We start from the raw sequence: 20876 nt of genomic DNA, 5'->3' as shown, positions 1-20876 counted from the left end.
AGCACTACAGACTGAAGGATAGCTGGGCAAATCCAAGGCTGGCTGCCTCTCCATCACCATCTTTCAAGTGTTCAGGCCTGGGAAGGCCCAACAGTCTGTCCTATATGTGTAGACCTACACTTCTGAGATATTTCAGCTCAGTCTGAGAAGTGAGGAAATAAAAGCATTACACTTTTTGAATAGATGAAGGTTTTGCTATAAAGTTTGGTCAGCTCCTGAGTGAGGTTGATCATGGGCAGGTTATTGCTGACACTGTTGAACTTGCATTTACTTAACTAACTGCTGCCAGGAAGCCATGGCTTGTGAACTAAAAATAGGTCTGTCATCTGTATAGTCCAATATGTAAAACAAACAAGTACCCCCAAAGTACCCCCCCCCAAAAAAAAAAAAAAGCTAAGCAGTGTCATTAAAAAGGGAGATCTGGCACAAGTTCAAAGCTGGAGTCACTTTCCCAAGAGCCTTTCACAAGAAGTCATCGCTTTACTTTTGTTCTTTCATGTGATCTCTTCCATACTGTTGGTTTGAAGCAAGTGCATGCTCAAGCATTAGCCAACAGAGGAAATGTCCTCGAGAGAAGATGCAAGAGTCCTACTCATTATCAGAACTGAGTAAAACTGCTCTAAGCTAATCTGCCTGCCTAAAAATAGTAGTAGTAGTAGGGGGAAGGACTGTCTTCTGCTGTTCATTTGCCCTTGGTTTGCATGACATTTGCTGCTCTATATTATGTGTTTTTTAGGTGAGACTGTATGTCCTGGTCACGTGGGAGCAGGTGCTCCTGTCAAAAACCATGGGGGAGGAAGGCCTGGTGCAGGGTTTAGTAGTTTACTCTCAAAGTACAGATTTATTTCCTTATTTTCCTGCTGCTCTCAATTTCACAGCATCTGCCTTGGGTATTGAGATGTGAACTTGAAGCCTCCTCGGGGGCAGGTCTGAAGAAATGGCCTGAAGGGAAGCAAGCTGCAGAGGGGGATCCCTGGTGCTGTGGGGTGGTGGCTAGCGGGGGGTCCCTCGCCTGTGCACCGTACCAGGGAGAGATCATTCCTCAACTGAAGGCTACAGCATATACTTTGAAGTAAAAAAAGAAATTGCTCATGAGACTTAATTATTGTGTTATTGTTACTGAGCATTAAAACCCAAGTTTTATAACTGCCTTGTGATATCGGCATTTATATTCTTTTTTTTCAGTATTATGCAAGCAGCTCACCTTGTGATCATGAAACACTGAAATGTGCTTTCTAGCATTCACCCTCTATTTCTCAATGACTCCATAAAACCTCTTCTGCTTTCCATTAATTATGGAACAATAGGACATTTTTCCTTTCTCTTTTAAATAAGAGCTGAGCTCTTTATTTATTTATTATTATTATTTTTTTGCAAGTTATTGGGCCAGATGCTCCTCTGAGACCTTGCTGTTCTGTACTGGCTGGCTCAGTATGGACATTCCTGCTGTCCTTCACTGCACTGCCTTTTGCCTCGCAGGGGGTGGAGGGAAGCAGGAGGTTTGTGGATCCACTTAGGAGCAAAAGCATTACTGTACTGGAACTGGATGCTGTCCCAGCTATCACAGCGGCTGTTGCTGCCACTAGTGCAGTTGAAGTGATCTCCCTGCAAGGTTAGCTGAGCCAACTGGGAAAGGTGGGAGCAGGTCAGGATAGGGTAACTGACTCACTGGCCGATGCTGCTTCTCCACCTTTTTTTATACTTCAGTTTACATACGCATACTGCGAGATGCATAACTCTGTGCAGATAATAATGAGTTATAAATAAGATCCCCTGTGAGGAAAGGAATGTTAGGGTAGTCGTATAGCAGGGGAAAATCAAGGTGAGGAAGGGTCAAGCATCTTGTTTAGATTCACTTAGAGATGATGCAGCCCTAGCAGAGCTGGGAGTAGAAGTCGTACCCTCTGGCCTCTCATCCTGTGTCGTAGTCATTAAACTGTGCTCTCATAAGATTAGATAAGGTGTGGTTTTGGTGTTTGCATGATTTGATGAACAAATTCCTTTGAATAAATGCTTTTCTTGTATACTCGCCAGTTCAAAGAGCAAGGTTTGGGGCATTTGGGAGGGGAAATAACTTGCAGGTGTGAATTTTCAAGGAAGTCTGATGGCAAAATAATAACCAGCAGTAAGAGTTCTTGGAGGGACCAGCAGGCATGAATTTATGACATAGACCAATGCGCAAAAGCAGGTAGCTGCCGATGATGCAAAGAAACACAGGACCCATGTTGGAAGAGATGTGGATCCAGGGTTATTTTTAGAGCATTTACAGCCAACCAGATTGTGCAATTTTTGCAGCTTGCTTTTCCAGCTCAGTAAAAATCCTGTGACTGGTGAAGCCTCCTCCAAGTTGGAGCTCTGGCTTAGTTGAGCTTGCCTCTGGAAGTGTGTGCTGTTTATCTAACCCACAACTCTTCTACCACATGTTGAGGTTCAGCATAGTGTTTAGGAGGTTTTCTGCAGAACAGGTCAAGCCTGTTTGAGAAATTACTTGTTTGTCCTCTCCTATGTAGTTCCCAGACACAGGCTGTTTGGGTGCTGTGTGCTGGTGAGGTTTCCCATCTGGAAGGGAGAGGACACCCTGTGCTCGCTGTGTGACCGAAGCTTGCATTACCCACCACCAGCTATGAGTCATGAGCTGCGCTCTCGGTTGTGTAAATTAGCGCAACTTCCCAGTTGTTGGTAGCAGATAGATGTCCCTCCTTCCAGGAAGAGCCGATTTGAAATCGTGCCTCGTTTCATACTCTGTTCTGTCAATGGGAAAGTTTAATCTATGGAAATTTTGGTACTTCTGTAAAGAAATCTCATGGCGAGATTCTCAGCTGCAGTCATTTGAGGCCAGATTTTCGTCTTAATGGTTCTTAATCCCAGGGCACCCATCCCGAGGGATCAACGTACAGCCTGGTTACTCACCGCGAATGCTGTGGAGCAGAGATCAGAGATCAGAGTCATATTCTGTATCTCTTCCTGTTTTAGAATAAGCGATACAAGAAACCCGAGATATGATCATTTCTGCAGGCAACCTGCCACGAGTTTTAGTACTATTTAATAATTTGGAACTTTGACAAAAGCAAGGTGCAATGTTGGAGTTTGTTGGGGCCCTGGCATATACGCTAAAGGAAATAGGGTTCTGCTGAATAATGCGGTCCTTGGGGGATCCAGGTGCAGAACAACAACCTAATCTTCTCATGTATCGTAATAGCATTTTACTCGGTGTTATACAGACCCAGAACAAAAAGTCAGTTCTAGCTTTAAAGTACTTGCAGACTGTGGAAACACTGAAAGCTAAAACAATTTCTCAGCATAGTGAAATATTCTTTCCCAACACGTCAGGTCTTTAGAGGGGCAAAAGATTACGAGGGAGTCTTGATCTCGTAATTTGTCTTCCTACTTCTAGCCTAAGGCTACAAGGTGGCCTGGCGTTCAGCTGAACGTGTTCTGGGGTTGGTTGCCCGTGAAAACCATTGCAGCTGCACCCACCTCTGATGTGGAGGGAGAGCCCAGAGAGACACCGGCAGAGCCAGCCGGGCTCATTGTATCGGGTGAAATGACACCGTCTGGCAGGTGCTGTAGACAGCTCTGCTAGGATTTGGGGTGGCCCTGCAGAGCACTGGGGCACGGCTGTGTTGAATTCCTCCTCCGGTAGTCCTCCTCTGCCCCGTCTCCTCGGGACTTTGTGCAGAGAGTACATGATCTCGGACTTGGGGAGGGCGGTGGACACGGATGGATTGACTTGCTGAGGATAAAACATGAAGAAAGAAGCTGTCTGCAAGTGACACAAGCAGTGTCTTTGGCACTAATGTACAGAAAATTTGTTGTACTATTTATTTTACTTTCCAAGACAGAGTGTGTAGCTTCTGAAACTCTTACGTGGATTTGATTTCTGGTTATGAGCACTCTTATCTGGTTCTGTAACCATTAGTTCTTTGTCTCACCCATGTGGGAAGCTGTAAGTCACTTCATCCGATAAGACTTTTCTTATTACCTCTGACGTTTACTGTGTATAATTCAAATTATTTTAGAACCATAAAAGAAGGGATGGAGCCTGGGAATTACAATCGAGAAGCTGTTCCTTCTGTGCCTTTTCTCTATACAGACTAGCTAGATTTAAATGGAAAGTATGAATCTCCATTCATCAAGCAAGGGCTGAATCCTTTAGATTTGTCTGGGGCTGGGGGGGTATGATCCTGTAGCATGTGTTGAAAGAAGCACTTTTTTGAAATTTCTTTTCTTTCCCTTTCCTTCCTTCCTCCCTTGCTTTGCGCAACATCATCAAAACGCTCCTTTTGGCCTTTTAAACTCATCAACTCACTTGTGAAATATTCAAAAATGCTCTGGCTGAGTTGGCATCACTGTCAGCAGGTTGCATCTTTTCAGAGCAACTTTGATCTTGCTTACTCTGGTGCTGAGTAATTTACACTCCTCTCACATGAGCCTAAGCTTCAATGGATACGCTGCCCTCAGAGTCCGGCCCTTATGAACTCTCTCAGTTTCCTAATAGTAAGTATTTTAACGATATTAAGGCTGCTTGTCTGAGTCTTGTGCTTTTTAAAGTCATTAACACCTCTGCAAAGAAAGTGTAAAACTCTAGTAAATCAGGTGGAGGCACTTTGCAACGATTTGAATGATTACTCAAAGTGCTAGGAAGGGAGGACTGGTGAGGTTGGCGATACTTGGGGAAGGCATTTGTGGTGGCTGAAATGTCCGGAGGGCTGGGAGCAGGCACTGCCGTATGGCATCTGTACAACCCTCCCGAGGCTACGTCCCGCTCGGGCCGGGAGCGTGTTCACCTCCATGGCGCAGCAGCGGCCAGGGCTCTCGAGTGACTTGGAGAGAGCACGCAGGAGAGAAGCCGGGGTTCACCAGACACAAGCAGGTCGCAATCCTGCTCTCCATGCCAAAGCGCATCTTGATTTGTCTGCTTGCAGCCTGCTCCATTCCCCTCACTCTGGTGCTTCTTGTCGGAGAGTGCTGGGGCAGGAGCGGCCCTGGAGCGTGGGATGGTCCTTCCCTGAGCTGGAAGGAGAGTTCTGTGGCTGCTGTAAATCCCTGTGCCCGTGGGATCTTGCTTTCAGCATTAGCTTTTAAATTTGTTTCTGCATATTGAGGTCAAGCACCTTGTGTTTTTTGTTGTTTTTTCCCCTGCTCGTGATTCCACAGGAGTCAAAAATCTATATCTTGCCATGTTTGTTAAATCTAGACCGGCAGTTTAATAGCATAGTTTAATTGACATTAGCAAATGTGTATATATATATATATATATTTAAAGAATCTGTACTATTTTATTACCCTCATGAGGAGACATTGATGTTCAGGGATGATCCTGCCATGAAGCAGTCCAAAAAATTGAAGCTGGCTTTGAGTCTCCACCTTGCATAATGTCCTGTGCAGCAATAGTGCTCCAGTGGTTTTAATCTTCATGCTTTCTTCAAAGCCATTGCTGGTCCCACTCTCACTCTTGTCTCTTGGTTTGTTGAGCCATTTGAGCTCTGGACTGAATAATAGGAATTTATTGTGACTAAAATTATGCTGATATGAAAAGTAATAGAGGTGAATAATAGAACAAGATACATGGAAATCAACATTTTTCTCCTCGGAGGCTGTAAATGTAATCCACTTAATATTCTGTGGAACACAAGATTAATTTTTTCTGGAATAATGTATGTGAGGCCTTTTCTTTTTAGCTCATTGGCAGAGGCATTTGCTTGGTTGCTAAAGCTGAGGGCAGGGAATCAGGAGCGGGGAAGGATGCTGACCCAACTTTCAGAGGATTCAGAAACAGCTCAATCTGGCTGGAGGAGATTAAACTTCTCTGTCTCTGGCAATGCTTTCACTGCAAAAATGTGGTTGGGACTGGGGGTTTTGCACGGGGACGGCTCTTGTGAGGTGCCCTTGAAGGGGACTGTCTGCCCTCCGCTTGTCCTTGCTGGGATGGGTTTCCCCCTGCAAACCCGCAGGTCTTGCAGCAATAGCTGCCGGGTGTTCGCCGTCCCGCAGCAAAGCACCATTTGGGGAGCGAGGCAGCGCCCTGCCGAGGTCTTGGCTCTGATGCACCTTACACGTGCATCGTTCATCGTGCTTCACGTTGCAGTGCTTTGGGGTTCGCCGTTCTCCGAGTGCGGAGCTGGTGTCCGCGCCGCTCGGAAACTGGCTCCAGCCCTGCTCCTGTTGCTTGTCCTCCTTTACAGTGCACCTTTGCCATGGTTTAAATTCACAGAATTGTTAGGCTTTGTAAAGGTTCCTTTAAAATAATAATAATAATTAAAAAAAAGCCCTTGTTCTTTCTTTCACAGGATGGAAAGAATGCAGTGACTTGCCAAGCCTAAAGAGGAATAGATATAGCAGAAATAAATAAATCAAGCCCATTTATTTTAAGTTGATTAATCTGATACGTTCATAGTTTTCTAAAATAAAATCTAGCCCTGGAGGGTTTAGCAAATCAAATAACAATAACTGCAATTAATTTAGAAGCAGTTACAAATGTTTCCCATCCCCTTTTCACCTCCCTACACCCACATGATTAATCTCACTGCTTATGACTGTGGGCCAAATACTTCTTGGGGATGCACGGATGCCTTTTTGGGTTGGAGAAGGTGGACCTGCAGAGCTGCCGGCGCGCCACGGCGGTAGGGATGGGCTGCAGGTGGGGGTCTGCTAATAAAACTGCAGCACTAGCACCGAGGGTTTTGCTAAGCAGAGGCCAGCTAATGTCGCGGCTCGTTCCGGGCAGTGCTGCTAGCAGAGCGCTCCGAGGGCAGAGGAAGTGTCGTGGCGCCGTCATTTGATGGGAAGCCAAACTGATCCCATAAAGCAGCAGGTGGCGGTTGGATTTACGGATTGTCAGTGACTTGCAAAGGCAAACCAGTGCATCTTCCTGTGATGCACAGGTGAGAATGGTCCCTTGGTTTGGGCTTGGAGGGTTGCTGTCGTAATACAACAACGAGCTCAAACGAGCTAAATTAAATGACTGCCTCCCCCAGAGTTCAGTAATTTGGAGTATTGGGATTTAAGATAAAACACAGCTCTGTGAATTTGCAAGGGTGTTTCACAGCATTAGCCACCAAGAAATACAGAAGCTTTGCTATGGGAAATGCTTTACCACCTGGCAAAAAAATTACTGCAAATCGTTTCAGCAAGTGTGGATCGTCTCAGGCTTCCAGTCAGCTTTTTCAGTGTGCATCAGGCAGGATCTTGCTTTTCGCTGTAGGACTGTGTTTTCCCCCCAGTTTAAGTGAGGTTCTGTCAAGACTGAACCTTCCCTGGATTATTCAAGGCAGCTTGTGAAATGTAGGAAAAAGGTGAAAAGCCTTCCCTGCACCTTGTTAACTCTCGAGAGAGAAAGACACACAAATTAACATATCTTTGATCGATATATATATATATATTTTTTTTTTAAACTTTGCTCCTTAGTCAAGACACTTCTATGAAAAAAAAGTTCATCATGCATATTTTTTGAAGCTTCTTATAGTTGTGTTTTTTTACAGTCTATTGGCTGCATCTTACAGAGGGCTGCAACTAGTGCCATGCTAAATAATTCAATGGGATTTGCTCTCCGTGTTGTCCTTTTTTGGAGCTACTGCTACTGAAGAGTTATCTGATCTTCTGGTAACCAGCCGTTACAGGGCCAAGTGTGAAGGGCTGATGAAAAGTGACAGACAGGCTGCGGTAAACTCTTTGAAAGGCACTAAGAGTAAGACATCAGATAACTCCGTCGCTAGATGATCTGTGAAAATCGGCCTAGTGTGACAAACTCATCTGAATCCGGTAGCGATGTGATGTTTATTCAGACATGTATATAGGAATTCTGCCTTGTTTTCAGCAAAATATTAAAAAGTAATGGCAAACATTTTAAACTGGGATGTAAAGATTTCTGATGGGAAAGGCTCTTTGTTGATTTATATGTTTTTAAAGATGCTCAAGATGCATCAAGACCTCAAAGATGCTGTCTGAACCATTTACTAGCATTCAAAAAAAAGGGGAGGGTCTAGGAAGACAAACTATGGGTCAAATTTAGAAAAGGTTTCTGAAGCTGGAAAAGGGAAAGGTGCTTGTGTCTTGGACTAATAATTAAGGGCTCTTTTCTGCCTTTTTATTGCATACTGTTGGGGAATCTGATTTATAATTAGATTTGTGCTTACACCTTGCCCAGAGTGGCTGGAAGTGTAACAAAGGGTTTTGGTTTTTGGGGGTTTTTTTTTGCCATTGTTTTTGTTGCCCGAGGAACAAGCTGTAGTTGGAATTGAGACTCTGTTACTGCTCCCTCCGTGGCTTCGATGTTCAGCACCGCGTATCAGCATTGCGTTGTGTTGTGAAGTGCTGCTTTTGCTCCTCCCAGCCTCTGCCCCTTTTGCAGGATTGCGACCAAGCACCATGGCCTGTGTGGGGCTGTGAAGGAAGAAGAGCTCTCCAGCCACGGTGTCCTTCTGAAGACCGACGCATAACTTGAGGCGCCTGAGTCCGCATTAGGACTCCACAGTAAGCAACTCTGCTTACTGCTCCCATTAAGTTCAAAAGGCATTAAGGATACCCAGCAGCTCTGTAAGACTGAGCACTCCCAAACGTGGTATCTTTGGCCATAACGGTCATCATCTGCGTCTTTGTTCTCAAGTGGGTGAACGGCTGATGTTCACAGCCTGGCCCAGCCATCTGCTCAGCCGTCCCTTAGTTTTAAAGCTCTCTGAGGCTCCTTGGTGCACATGCCTGCATGTCCAGAGTGTGTGTCACTTATTGCGTGGATGCCTGCTATTCAAACCTGTGTTCTCTAGGTTGTTGGTGCCACAACGGCACAACCACTTCATCCCTGTCAGCTTTTCCCTAGCCTGCTCAGCCCACATCTAGCCCAGGTGGTTCCTCTGCCATGGGGTGTGCGTTGTAAGGCATTCCTCCAGCCAGAGCTCACATTATGGGGAAGGAGCAAGGAAAGTGCTTGGGAAAATCCCAGGCAGCAAACCTCAGCAGTCTTCTGCGAAAGGCTGCAGAGGCTGAGGTGTCCGGTCGGCAGTGACTTGGGAAGGTACAGACTTGCTTCTGAGCTGTCACTGCTACAGACATCTACAGGCAAAGCCACAAACATGTCCTGGTGTTTGAGACTTTGGGAATTTTTGCCTGCATGTGAGAGAGGGCTCTCTGCTTTTGGTGCTGAGCTTGGCAGCAACCTTTCTTTTCAAGTGTGCCTCTAGGAGTGGTATGTTAAGAGGCTATAGTTCATGAAACAGCTGTTCTGGTAAGTAATTAATCCAACTCCTCTGAGAAACCATGAACCTTTGACAGCATTTACCAGTAGATCGCAATTTCAGCTTGATGCAAACATTTGCTGGCTGAGATGAAACTCTTTATTTCTCAGAGGGATGAGATCTAAACATTTAGGAATAATATCTTATTGGTCTGAAACTGCAGATAAGTGACTTTCAGTGAGGAGAGTGTCCAGCTGCTGCACTGTAATTGATGTCTGCATCCTAAGAAGTGTGATACAATACTAGTAGTGACTTCAGATCTTCTGGGATCTATAGATATGATTTATAATTGGCTCTGTAGCGTTTTAGAGACATTGAGCTTATCCAAGCCTTTTATATATTGTCCTGTTGAAGTTGTGTGCTTAAATTAGGCGTATATACAGTGGCTAACTGTACGGGGGCTGCATTCATTTAATGCTGTGTTGAAAACCTTGGGGTTCACTTAGCACTACTTCTTTCACTGGTGCTTCTGCACTGATTGACTTCTGACTCTTGTGGATGAAAAGTCTTCTGCAAACTGGAAGAAGGGCTCATCGTGTGACTGCAAACAATTCATGGAAGCCTTCCTGGACACCTAAGGGATGTGCTGGAGAGCTATTAAAATCAGAACTGTCTGAGTCAAACTTCAAATGAAGAATAAGTAGAAACATGTTGTCTTGAGGGGTGTTGAATCTCAGCATTGTGTTACCATGGTAAGATGCATGTAGGCCAGATCTTGATCTTCATTAGTCTCAAGTCAAAATCCATTGTCTCTATAGGTCAAGCTAGAGTTACACTTGCTTAAATGAGATCATGATTGGATAGAGTCACCTCATTGCTAGTGATGTTTGGGTCAGGCTTTTGAAGGAATGAAGAGGAGGCTTGGGCCCTTCTTGTTGTGGTTAGTGTAGGTGTGTATCTTGTGGATGTTTTTTTTTCTTAGAGTAGGCTGCTCCAGCATACCCTCCTGGGGTATGCTGGTTAGTTTTATATATGTCACCGTTGTCATTATCCCTGACTGGTATCACTTGTCCATCTGGGTCTGAGCAATGCATTATCTCCAGTGGTACAAATGCACCGTCTTGGTTTGGTAACTCTTTGTTTCCAGGTCTATATATTTTGCTGTATTGGTTTAGAGCTCCCACATCTCATATTTATGGAGGGTGCGTAGAATGGCTTCTTCTTTTATTTACATAGCAGGAAGCAGAATCTGGGTCAGAAAGTTCTGATTTATGTGTGCAAGTGCTGTCCTATAAGCAGGAGTTCTGGAATAGGTCCATATATTATAGCCAGCTAAAACTTGTCTTCAGTAAGACCAAGTGGGACTGGACGGAGGGGTATGTGGGTGTGTGTGGTGGGGAATTTTTCCTCTTCTTCCTTCCCCCTTCAGTAGAGTTGTTGGTTATACCTTTGATTGCTGGTAGCTACAAAACCGCAAGATTCTTGTCTTAAATTGAATGGATAATAGTTGAAGGAATAATACAGCTTTACTTACTGAAAAATTCAACGTGTGAATTAGTTCTTATTTAATTCTGCTGTTGTCAATTATTGGCAGGTCTTGACATTTTGGAGAGGAAGGAGATGCACGTGTTGTGGCCAGAACTTCTCTCCATCAAGAAGCTAGAGAAAGCTGTCAGAGAGGCCTGGTAGAGCCTGTTGATGTGTGATTTAGGAACAGGACATGGGCAGAGCACAAGACTGACTCTCAGTAAGGGTGGAGAAATGACTCTTTGAGATGCTGAAAAGGAATAGTTGAAATAGATTTGTAAACAGGCTTCTCTCAGCCGTCAAGTGGAGAAATTTTTCTCCTCTTGATAACTTAGCCTTGACAACAATTTTCTTATGCAGAAAGTGTAGAAGTGTTGTTTCTTAACTAACATCTTTGTTTGAGATCTGGAGCTGGGTGTTGGGGGGTGAGGGAGGATGAGCTACTTCTTCAAAATGAAAATAAACCCCTTAGTGAGTTCCTCATTACTCTTCCAAATAGAGCAGCTTGTATTGCTTGAGTAGGCAGGAGGTGCAGTGGTGGATGGCATTGATGATAACTTGTCTTGTGAGTCTCTGGATGGGTGGGCGAAGGAGGGGAAAAGTACGAAAGCTAGAAGGAAAAAACATGAGAGTAAGCAATCCCTGTGAAGGCTGAATAGCACCCAGTAGTCCAGTGTGGTTCTGCTTCATTATGCAGTTTACAAGCAAAGCAAAATACCTAAAACCACCTGTGCAGCCTCGTGAAGTTTTTTGCATTGCTTGTGTTAAGGGGCAGAGCTAGGAGTATGTCTGGGTGGTGGGGAAGCAATGTTTGATGCTTGAAATCATAACATCCACAACCTCTTTTTCCCAGTAACTCAATATTTTTTTGCTTTGTCCCCTTCCTGCTTTGCTTGCTGTTGTCTGCAGCTATATTAGTGAACCTCTCCTGACTTGTGCAATCCATCTTCATATTACTCACAGGTTCATTAACCAGAACTATCCTGGGGAGTGAGGCAACTGGTTTATTACTAAAAAGTGACAGTGTCTTTAAGTACTCTTTAAAATCCATTTCTGCCCTGAACTACATGCCATTTTGGGCATCCTCCCCAAGATCTTCTGGACCATGTTCTGTCAAATTGTACAAGTGCTTCAATCCTACTGTAAAAGTCAGTGTAAAAGTAAGGCAAAATGAGCGGGTTAATGTGTTTTCAGAGGGAACAGCAGTTGACTTGTTAGAGCTTGAGATCAGCCGGGTCCTGATGCTTGGGAGATGTGAGTGGCTGCATACAAAGCTTCTGATTTTGCTAAAATGAAGTACACCTTCAGGGGACATGGCTCAGGTTGGACATTTGGCCTTGGAAAACAAAATGTGGGGAAGTATTTAATATGTGAATTGAAGCCTTGGTCCCTTGTTTCTTATACTTATTCCTCATGGCGATGTTTTGCATAATCAAAAATATATTACTCTGACAATTTTACATATTGAATTGTACTGCTAAAGGCTGCTTCTGTCTCTCGTGCATTCTTCATAAAGTCCTTTCTCACACTCTAACAAGCTGCTTCTGGTTAGAGTTTAATGGGGTAAGAAGATTTGACTTTCCTCAGGCAGTTGTGTACATCTACTACATCTTAACAAAACCTCTTATGTTGAAAGTGCTGTTAGCTGTAGTCATGCCAAGCTCTAACACGTAGTGGAGATTATGGCTCTCCTGTGCACACAGCTGTCTGCATACTGTGACATTGCCATTAATTTACAAGAGCCAACTGCTAGGCCAGAATAACCCTTTGGTGCTTCCCAGGGCCAAAATCTCTCCTCGTGACTCCAGGGACTTGTCTGAGCAGAGCCACCTGCTCCTAGGTAGAGCCAACTGGATCTGATATTGAGGTTTGTAAACCTGCTCTGGTTCTTGAAAATGCCTGATGAGTTCAATGAGATCTCCTATTGAGACTGTTTTATTATGGAACTGTAAGGTAGAGGCTCATAAAATCATGGTGTTTGGAAATGTTAGTTGCACAGGCTTTGTTTTTAGTGGAGGTTTAAAAAAATGATCTTAGTGCCATGCAGTTGCTTCAGCCAGCTAGTGCTGAGGGATGCTAGGCTGTTGCTGACCCATAACTGAGTGCTTACTTCACAGGCGGTGCATTACTCTAGGGTTATAACCTTAGCTTAATGACTGGTTACCTCCATGGTTTTTGGGCTGGGAGTTGTCATTAGCAGCTCAGAATTGGGGGAATAAGTGCACAAGGATTATAGAAGCTCTGATCTCCCTTTTCCATGCATTCATAGCAATAGTGGTGCTATTGGTGTGTGCCTCAGCTCCCCCAAAGCATCTCTCCACTGTCTCCTCATACGACCCTTTCTGTTAAATACCTTTTGCGTGTGCTGGAAGGGAGAAAAATTAGGCTCCTTCAAGGAACACAAGCAAGTGGGTATACAGCCTTTTTGTAAATGCTACTGTCCTTCCACTCAAGTTTGTGGACATCTGCCTGGGAAATTATGAGAGTAGCTAACTAGTAATCTGTTAACCCAGGAGTCACCATAGCCAGTGCTGATAAACCCCTGCAGCCTTCAGCCCCCAGCTGGCTTAGCCCAAGGTACAGTCATTACTTTGTAAACAGTCTCCTCGAGCTAAGTGTTGGTTCTTTTGTGTCTTGGACACATTGAAGTGTTGCAGTGTAGGCATAGGCGTCTTTCTGCTGTCGTTCTGCTCGGGTCTGTTATACAGAGCGGAGCCATTTTAACTAGGAAAGCATTCCTGCTGTGAGCCCAACTGCTGCTTTCATGCCGATAAGTCCTTCAAAAAGGATGTGTGTTTTGTTGCTGAAGTTTGGATACATTCTGCTTTATCATCTGTATACAGAAGTCCCTTTTTCTGATAATGCAGTTTTAAATACACTGTTTATCTAAATACAGTGGACTTTTTTTCCATGGTATTGCTGGAAAAGATTATACTCTTGCCTTGCTTTGTGTCTCGAGCTGTTTTTAGCCACTGAGGCTTCACTACCACTGATCTGAGTGGGAGCTGGATCAGGAGTGTAAGAATTTACGTTGAGCTGAACTCCAGTCTGTCCTGGCTGCAATTACAGAAACATGGTTAGGTCCTGATGTGGGAGAGCTTGGGTGTCCGTAAGCTGGGGCAGGGAGAACAGAGCTTGGAGGACCACCGGGGCTGCTCAGCCTCTGCCATGGATGCCACTATATAAAATATTTCCTTTCACATAAGCAACTGAAAGATTTTCTTGTTGGATTTCTTTCATTGCTTTATGAAGAGCCTGTGGCCCAAGTTTGCGCTTGCCTCTTCTGGCGCGAATCCAGAGTAACTCGTCCCCTTCAATGAGGCCTTGTACGCAGTGGTGTGCGAGCGGTCACGCTGAAGCCAATGGCATCCTCGTATGGAGAAAGCTGCTCCTGTAGCCCTGTGCAGCTGGGCTCTTATGTGACTTGGGGTCATTCTTCTGCTAAAACCTACACCAGTGTCAGAAAGCTTGCTTGTTTTAAAATAAAAATAAGCTCTTTTTTCCCCCCCCTACAGCAGGCAGGATAGGGAAGACAAAGAGCAGGGTGAGAACCATCGGCATGTGCACGCTGCAGGCCTAAAACTGAAACAGCTGGTAGTGATGTGCAAACACCAGCCTGTGCCCCACAGCTCCGCCAGGCGTGGGGAGAAGGCTGTGACTTCACTTGTGCTGCCGGCCCACTCCTCTGGAGCACTTCCACGCTGGAGCATCACGAGCTGCCCCATGGGTGCTGCCGTGGTCCATGCAAACGGAGCCGGAGGTTTGAGAAGGGGCCAGGGAATAGCGGCTTGAGCATGGTCCTGCTCTGAGCTTGCCCAGCCACTGCAAAGTGTGACCCACCAGTGAGGGTGCTGGAGTACCATCCGGGTAAATTCCCACCTCTTCAGCCCCAAAGCTTTGGAAGCTTTAGAAATACTCTCGGAGCAGAGAGATAACGCCACAGCACAGCAGTGGTGTGTGTCTTGTGCTGTGGGCTTTAAAATGCGCTGCTCTAGGTGCCAGGGCGGACGGGAACGGGTCCCCCAGTCTGGGTGCGGTGGGGATGCACATGGACTTGCAGTGATGCCACCCTGATCCTCGTCTTGGCCGTGGCAGTGGCCCGTGGGGTGACCTTGCCCGAGCAGGTTTTGCCTCTGCCTTTCTGCCTTTCTTTCTTGTCCTTTGTCTGTTCAGACAGTCGAGCTCTTTGGGAGGGGAGAAAGGAAGATACTGTCTCTTACTATATATTCGTACAATGGCTCTCAGTGGAGCCCTGGTGGTACTACAGTAATACTAATCATTTTCTGTGTGAAGCTGATGTAGAGCTGAAAATTATTTTGTGTGTTTGTCTTAAAAATGCTCATTCTTCTTGATTTAAGAAGTCCCCCAGTTTCCCTAAACTAACAAGACAAACCACTTTTTTTCCCCCTTTTATTTGTGGGCTTGTTAGTTAGTTCTGATGTTTGCAGTTTAAAAAAAAAAATACTGTCGTCTTTGTGCAGACGATCTGGGCTATGTGTAAACAGGAGCTCGCAATACCGGGAGAGTTGCAGCCTGAATAACAGCGTTTCCTGGTAGCTGGCGCAGCAGCGGGGCAGAACGAAGGAGCAGTCGCACGGAGTTGGGGCTTCTGGGCTGCTGATTGTGCAGCTGCGGCTCTGAAGCCCCGTCGGCAGAGAGGGGCATGGGGGAAAGGGTATGAGCAAGAGGTGGGTAAATGCACGTGTGCCGGCAGTTGTCTGCGATGAGCTCGGAGGCACCCCCCGGCCCAGCGTAACGAAGCCCGCCGTTGCAAGCAGCAGAGCGCGAGTGCCCTTATCTGCAGCGCAGGCTATATTTGGTCTGAGATTGCTCCCTGCTTGCCTTGGATTGGTCTCCAGGCAGGGCTCTGTTCTGTGGATTTCTTTTTCCTGGCTCGCTTAAAAGCCCCCATTCAAAATGCCTCCTCCTTTTCATTCCTTCACATCCCTTACAGGGCTCCCGAGCTGCCGTCGTTGTTCTCCGCTATGTCCCTGAAGCGTCTTTACCCCGTCAGCTGAGGCTTTGCAGGGGTGCAGTGCGCAGGGTGGCCCTAGGAGAGGAGGGCAACTGGTCCCCCTGGTACCAGACACAGCCCCAAAAGCCTTTAAGATGCAAAAGCTCATCTCCACCTATGAGCCAATTTAGGGAGTCCGGTGGAAAGAAATATTCCCTTCCCCAATCCTGTATATATTTTCTTGAATTCTGCTAACAAAATGCTACTCTTGCGGACAAATAGTGGCTGTTTTCTTTCAGCAAGGACCCTGAAGAAGCTTTGTTGCCGTGCCCACCTGCTGCATGGGGAGAAAAGCAAGGCCAAGGAGGGGCGCAGCATCGCTTGGAAAAGAGATCTGTCCTTTTTTCCCTCTGGCGGCTGTGAATAACTGGCATTCCAGTCATGTTGCTATGGTTGTGCTGAAATCGTAACAGTTTGTGCCAGCAGTCAAGGCAGAAATGTCACTCAGCGACTTGTTGCAAGCTGCCCGGTTACCTTGACAATGCTGCTGGAAGAGTGCAGGGAAGAACTGGGAAGGGGGGGAAACATATAGCAAAGGAATTGGTCAGCGGGTAAGGGCTGGAGCTATGGGTGTGGATGGCCAGAGCTGCATGGAGGTGGGCCCGGAGCTGAGGTTCGGGCTTCCTCCACCCCACCTGGCTGCAGGTCTTGTGGCCACCAGCCATCCCAAAGGTGCGTGTTGGGCTCCCTGGAACCGGATTGATTTGAGCATGTTTACTTTAACCTGAATTTTAAGGTGTGAACCAAAGTAAGAAGGAGCTTGCATAAAACACTGATGGAGTTGCACCGTGTTGAACATCTGGGCATGTCAGGTGAATGAAATGTGACCTGAGGAAGGTGAGAGGGGGTATTCTTTGGTTTGAGGAATCATGGGAAGAGGTCTGAAAATATATTACTGAGAGCATTTGGCCATTTCAGATTAAAAAAAAGAATTGTTTTCTTGGACGTGTTTCTCCAAACCTTGTGATCATCTGCCCTAGGCACAACTTTCTTCTTCCTTAATCTCCTAGTGAATATTCAAAAATAGATATACTCGTAGCACTTGAAAAGCCTCTTCCAGAATTGTTTCAACGCTGAGGAGAATAACCCTTAGAAAAAAAACGCAAAAAATAAACAGCAGCTGCCATCATGTTTTTTTTTCTTTCAGTCTTTCTCGCTCAATTTGTAAAAACCTGGTGTACCACCGGTTCCCTTTCCCCTTTCGTTTGAGTGAAGAGCTCAGCCCTGGGTGGTGAACAGCAGCTTTGGGCTCCAGCTGGGTCACTTCCAGTTTGTTTTCAACGTCCTGCTTGTACCACAGCATTGCTCGGCTTCTGATTTATTTTTCTCCTTTCTGCTCTGGGATGGGTCTGCACACGCAGCAGTCAGGACCGGAGATGTCCCTAGCGTTTGTGTAAGTCTGGTGCTGATACAGTAAAGCCATGGGCTAGTCACACTTGGGCTGGATGCTGCGTGTTAGAAACCTGTTCTGCCACAGCTTCGCTGTTGGTGCTCAAGTGTCCGGATTAAGTTAGTTGGGGTATATTTGCATCGATGCAGACTTGTCTTTTAATGGTCTACAAGCCTTCTTCCAACACCGTGCTTCCCTGCTGTTTGCTGCAGCTGGTATCACTGGAGGTTAAATTAAGGTTCCCAGCCTTGGACCTCCCTGCTGTGCAGGGCAGTGGTGTGGCTGGGGTATGTCTCCGTCGCCAGGAGCTCATGCCTCGCATACTGCTGTTTGGGATGAGTGTGGGAAAGTCGGCGGTTCAGGAATGCCTCCCATGCTGGGGGTTTCCTGCGGGATGCAATGGTATGTGCGAGCCCCTGGAATCGGAAGAATTCCAGCCTTGCTAATCGGGAATTTGCTATTATGGCAAAGAAATGGGCGACGGCAGGCCATGACACTCTAGATATACTGGGCAGTCAAAGGGATTGCTCCAACGCTGAAGTGGAAGTATGCTGAGAGATGCGGAGGCAAAGTGGGATAGCGTGGCCAAGCCCCAGCGGCTACGTGGTAGCACACAGTCTGGACTGGGTAGAAAGACGCTCAGTCCTGTCAGGCTTGGCTTAATTTACCTGTGGCTTTATTAAACCTCGCTTTTCAGCTGCTCACAAAGACCCAGTGTTTGAATGTGACTTTCAGACCCAGAAGTCGTTTTTGAGCTGATCCAGGTGTTGCGATGAATGAAACCTCTATTTCCATAGTCTGTCATAGCGGTGGGTTCGCTCTTCCGTCTCCCAAGGAGTGCTTTTGGTGGTTGATCTTTCTTTTCCTTTTGTGGACTGGTTAATCTACCCATCTGTATCGTCCCAGATCTCATGTGGCAATTCTTTGCTCACTAGGGCATCAAGTCATTTGACAGCTGAAGTGATTCAAAATCCACCCAAGAGTCTGAGTGGTACCAAGGTTTCCAGGTGTAGCCCCAGTCACAGGCTCCTCCTGCCTCCTCTGCAAACGCAGAGCCCGTCGCACCACGCGAGAGCGAATGCAGAAGCAGAGCCCACCCTGGGCTTGCGAGACTCCTCGCAAAGGAGCGCTACCATATGGTCTCCTCTCTGTTTCCCCAGGCTCCTGTGCTCACTAGCATATGTACATCACGTCTCTTGCAAGTCCCACTCAAGCAGTGGCAGCCACCCACTTGTCTGAGGCTTGGTGGCCTTTGGTGACCCATCTATTCTGTGGAGCCAGGAGAGGAGCCAAACAGGGGGAGGAGATGGTTAAGGACTCGCTTGCCACCCCAGAGCGTGGGGGCCATGGTCCCCTGTGGCACCAGCGGGTGGGCTGGTTGGCTGCAGGGCTAGTGCAGAGCCCGCAGGCGCCAGGACATGTCCGTGTTCGGGGCCCGTTGCAGCCCGATCTGGAGCAGCCCTGTGTTCGCCGGCTTGAGGGGGATTGCGCTAACGGAGATTGAAGTGACGAGTGTGGGAAAAGGAGGAGGAGCGGGAAATTAAAAATAAAGCTTCTGGAAGGGAAAAACCCAGCGAGATGAGAAAATAGCAGCGCGGGTTTATTCTTTCCCCACCATCCCTCATACCTCTTAGCTTATATCATTTTCTAACTATGCCAGTGAGTTCATTTCTGTTTGTGTGTATGTGTACGCTTGTGTGTGACTGCCAGTCTGTTATCCATATACACTGTTTTTTAAACAGGGAAGAGGGGAAGAAGAGAAATGTGGGGCTGGGTTCCTCAGTTTGCTTTGAAGTCAGCTTCCAAATAATTGTACTCTCATGTAGCATTGCTCTAGATCAGATTATCTTAATGCCAAACCAGAGTATTGATGGCCAAGACGCACCAAACCAAAAGTGACATTTAGGCCAAGTGGCTTTAATGGCACTGACCTCGGGAATAGACCAGGGAAGCTGTTTTGGGTCCAAAGTGACACCCTGCCGGCTAGACTGGTCTTAAACTTTCTTGTGAATCAACTTTGGACTAAGTTTGAATAGCATATATTTGCTATTTTATTTAGAACACACTGAATATTCAAGTTTCAAGGCAGATAACAGTAAAATATATCGGTGCTTAGTTGCAAATACCAGCCTGATATCTCAAAGGCCCAAATGTTACAGGTGTCCCCGCACTGGGCAGGGTGCTGCTGTTGGGAGCCCTCCTGCTGCCCCCCGACTGCACATCGCGCTGCGTAGGAGTTCTTTGCAGAGCTGGCGATTCACAGTGCAGGGTAGATTAACAATTCTACTTAATGGTATTGTAATGCTACTAATCCGAGGGCTGTCTGAAAAGCTTAAAATGTTCAAAACATTTGTCAGTAAAACATTGATCTCTCTTTATAGAATATTTAAGTGTTGCTTATTAATTTTTTTTCTTCCTTTTCTCCTAGGATCCTGCAGGAATCTTTGAACTGGTGGAGCTTGTTGGCAATGGTACATATGGGCAGGTTTATAAGGTAAGGGCTCTGTGTGTGTCTGAAGCAATCCTAGTTCCTTAGGCCATATGTTAAATATGGAGCATCCCAGTGTATCAGCTAGGTTAGGTTCAACCAGTTTCAGGCCTGACAAGAAACCTTGCTGAACTTCTGCTTTTTGGTCTTGTGTTCAAGTACTGTGTAGCACACAGAGCTCTTACAAATAAGCAATTCATATCAGTTCTGAAACTGTCACTAAAAAATGAATAACTTTTTTTTTTTCTCCCCCCAATTGCTTTTTATTGATTATGTGATGAGGAGGGAGTGAAGAGTCTGTAGTTTAATAGATGAATCTTGATCTTTTCTGAAGAGCTGAGTTTACAGCTGCAATAGCTTACAAAATGAGTTTGTTACAGTCTGGTGCTCTGCTCTTACCATGAGGCTAGCATGCGGCCTGGGTGCCTCACTTTCTACTCAGCAGAAACCCACTGCAGGAGGAAAACACAAAACTCAATAGGTTTGCTTTAACACTTCTATTAACATCTGGAAGCAACTTTCCAAATGGGAATACCGTGGAGAATGGAATTTTAAACCCATAAACTTCTCTGAAAATGTTTAAAATGCCCACACTTTGCTAAGTTACATCTCCTGTCCCAAACACCTTAAGTGTGAGAGATTTCCAGAATTTGATTTCTTGGTGGGTTTTTGTGGATTTTGCAGGGGAAAGGAGGGTGTTGAGGAGGAACTGAATCATTTCAAAGCTTGGATTTATCTGCACTTGGTATATGATGCAAAGATGAGAGTTTAGAAGGTCACTGTGATGTTTCTTGGCACAGATGCACATAGAATTTGGCTACTGTTTTGGGTCTTCTGGGCAGCAGTAGCTCCTCTGGGCCATGTTCTCCCAAGGCTTCTGTATGTGTGAACCCTAGTTCTGTATATGTGCACCTGGATTCACGTGTGCACACACAGGGAGCTCATATTTACATGTCATGCCTCTATTCTCTTTTGACTATACAGAATATATTCACGTGCTCATCATCACTCTGAAAGCATAACTCTTGCCTGTCATGCGCTAAAAGACAGTAGGCTGCTCCTAATGAGGAGAAGAAGGGAAGTGTGCTTAAAAAGCTACCTGTCAGGAAATATTTGTTCTGAATTCTGCTTTCCCCATCCTCCCACTGCTGTAGGCTAATCCCATCAATATGATGATAGAAGAATTTAAGTGAACAGAGGATGAACTGAAACTTCTGGAGTTTAAAATGTATGAATTTTTGAACTGGAATAAGTTTAAGAAAAACAAAAACAAAACCCCCAAACCCT

At 45.9% G+C, this 20876-nt stretch overlaps 1 protein-coding gene across 4 annotated transcripts in view; it reads left to right on the top strand.

Annotated features, from left to right (window-relative positions):
• TNIK (TRAF2 and NCK interacting kinase) overlaps positions 1–20876 on the top strand; it is a 203510-nt gene that overhangs the window by 12811 nt on the left and 169823 nt on the right. For all 4 annotated transcript variants that reach the window (XM_067301611.1, XM_067301614.1, XM_067301613.1 and 1 more), the window contains exon 2: positions 19530–19595. In XM_067301611.1, coding sequence (XP_067157712.1) covers positions 19530–19595 — 66 coding nt within the window. The remainder of the gene's footprint in view (positions 1–19529; positions 19596–20876) is intronic.

Source organism: Apteryx mantelli, chromosome 9 (genome assembly GCF_036417845.1).
Source record: "Apteryx mantelli isolate bAptMan1 chromosome 9, bAptMan1.hap1, whole genome shotgun sequence".
Lineage (NCBI taxonomy): Eukaryota > Metazoa > Chordata > Aves > Apterygiformes > Apterygidae > Apteryx > Apteryx mantelli.
This window is presented reverse-complemented; position numbering and strand designations above follow the sequence as displayed.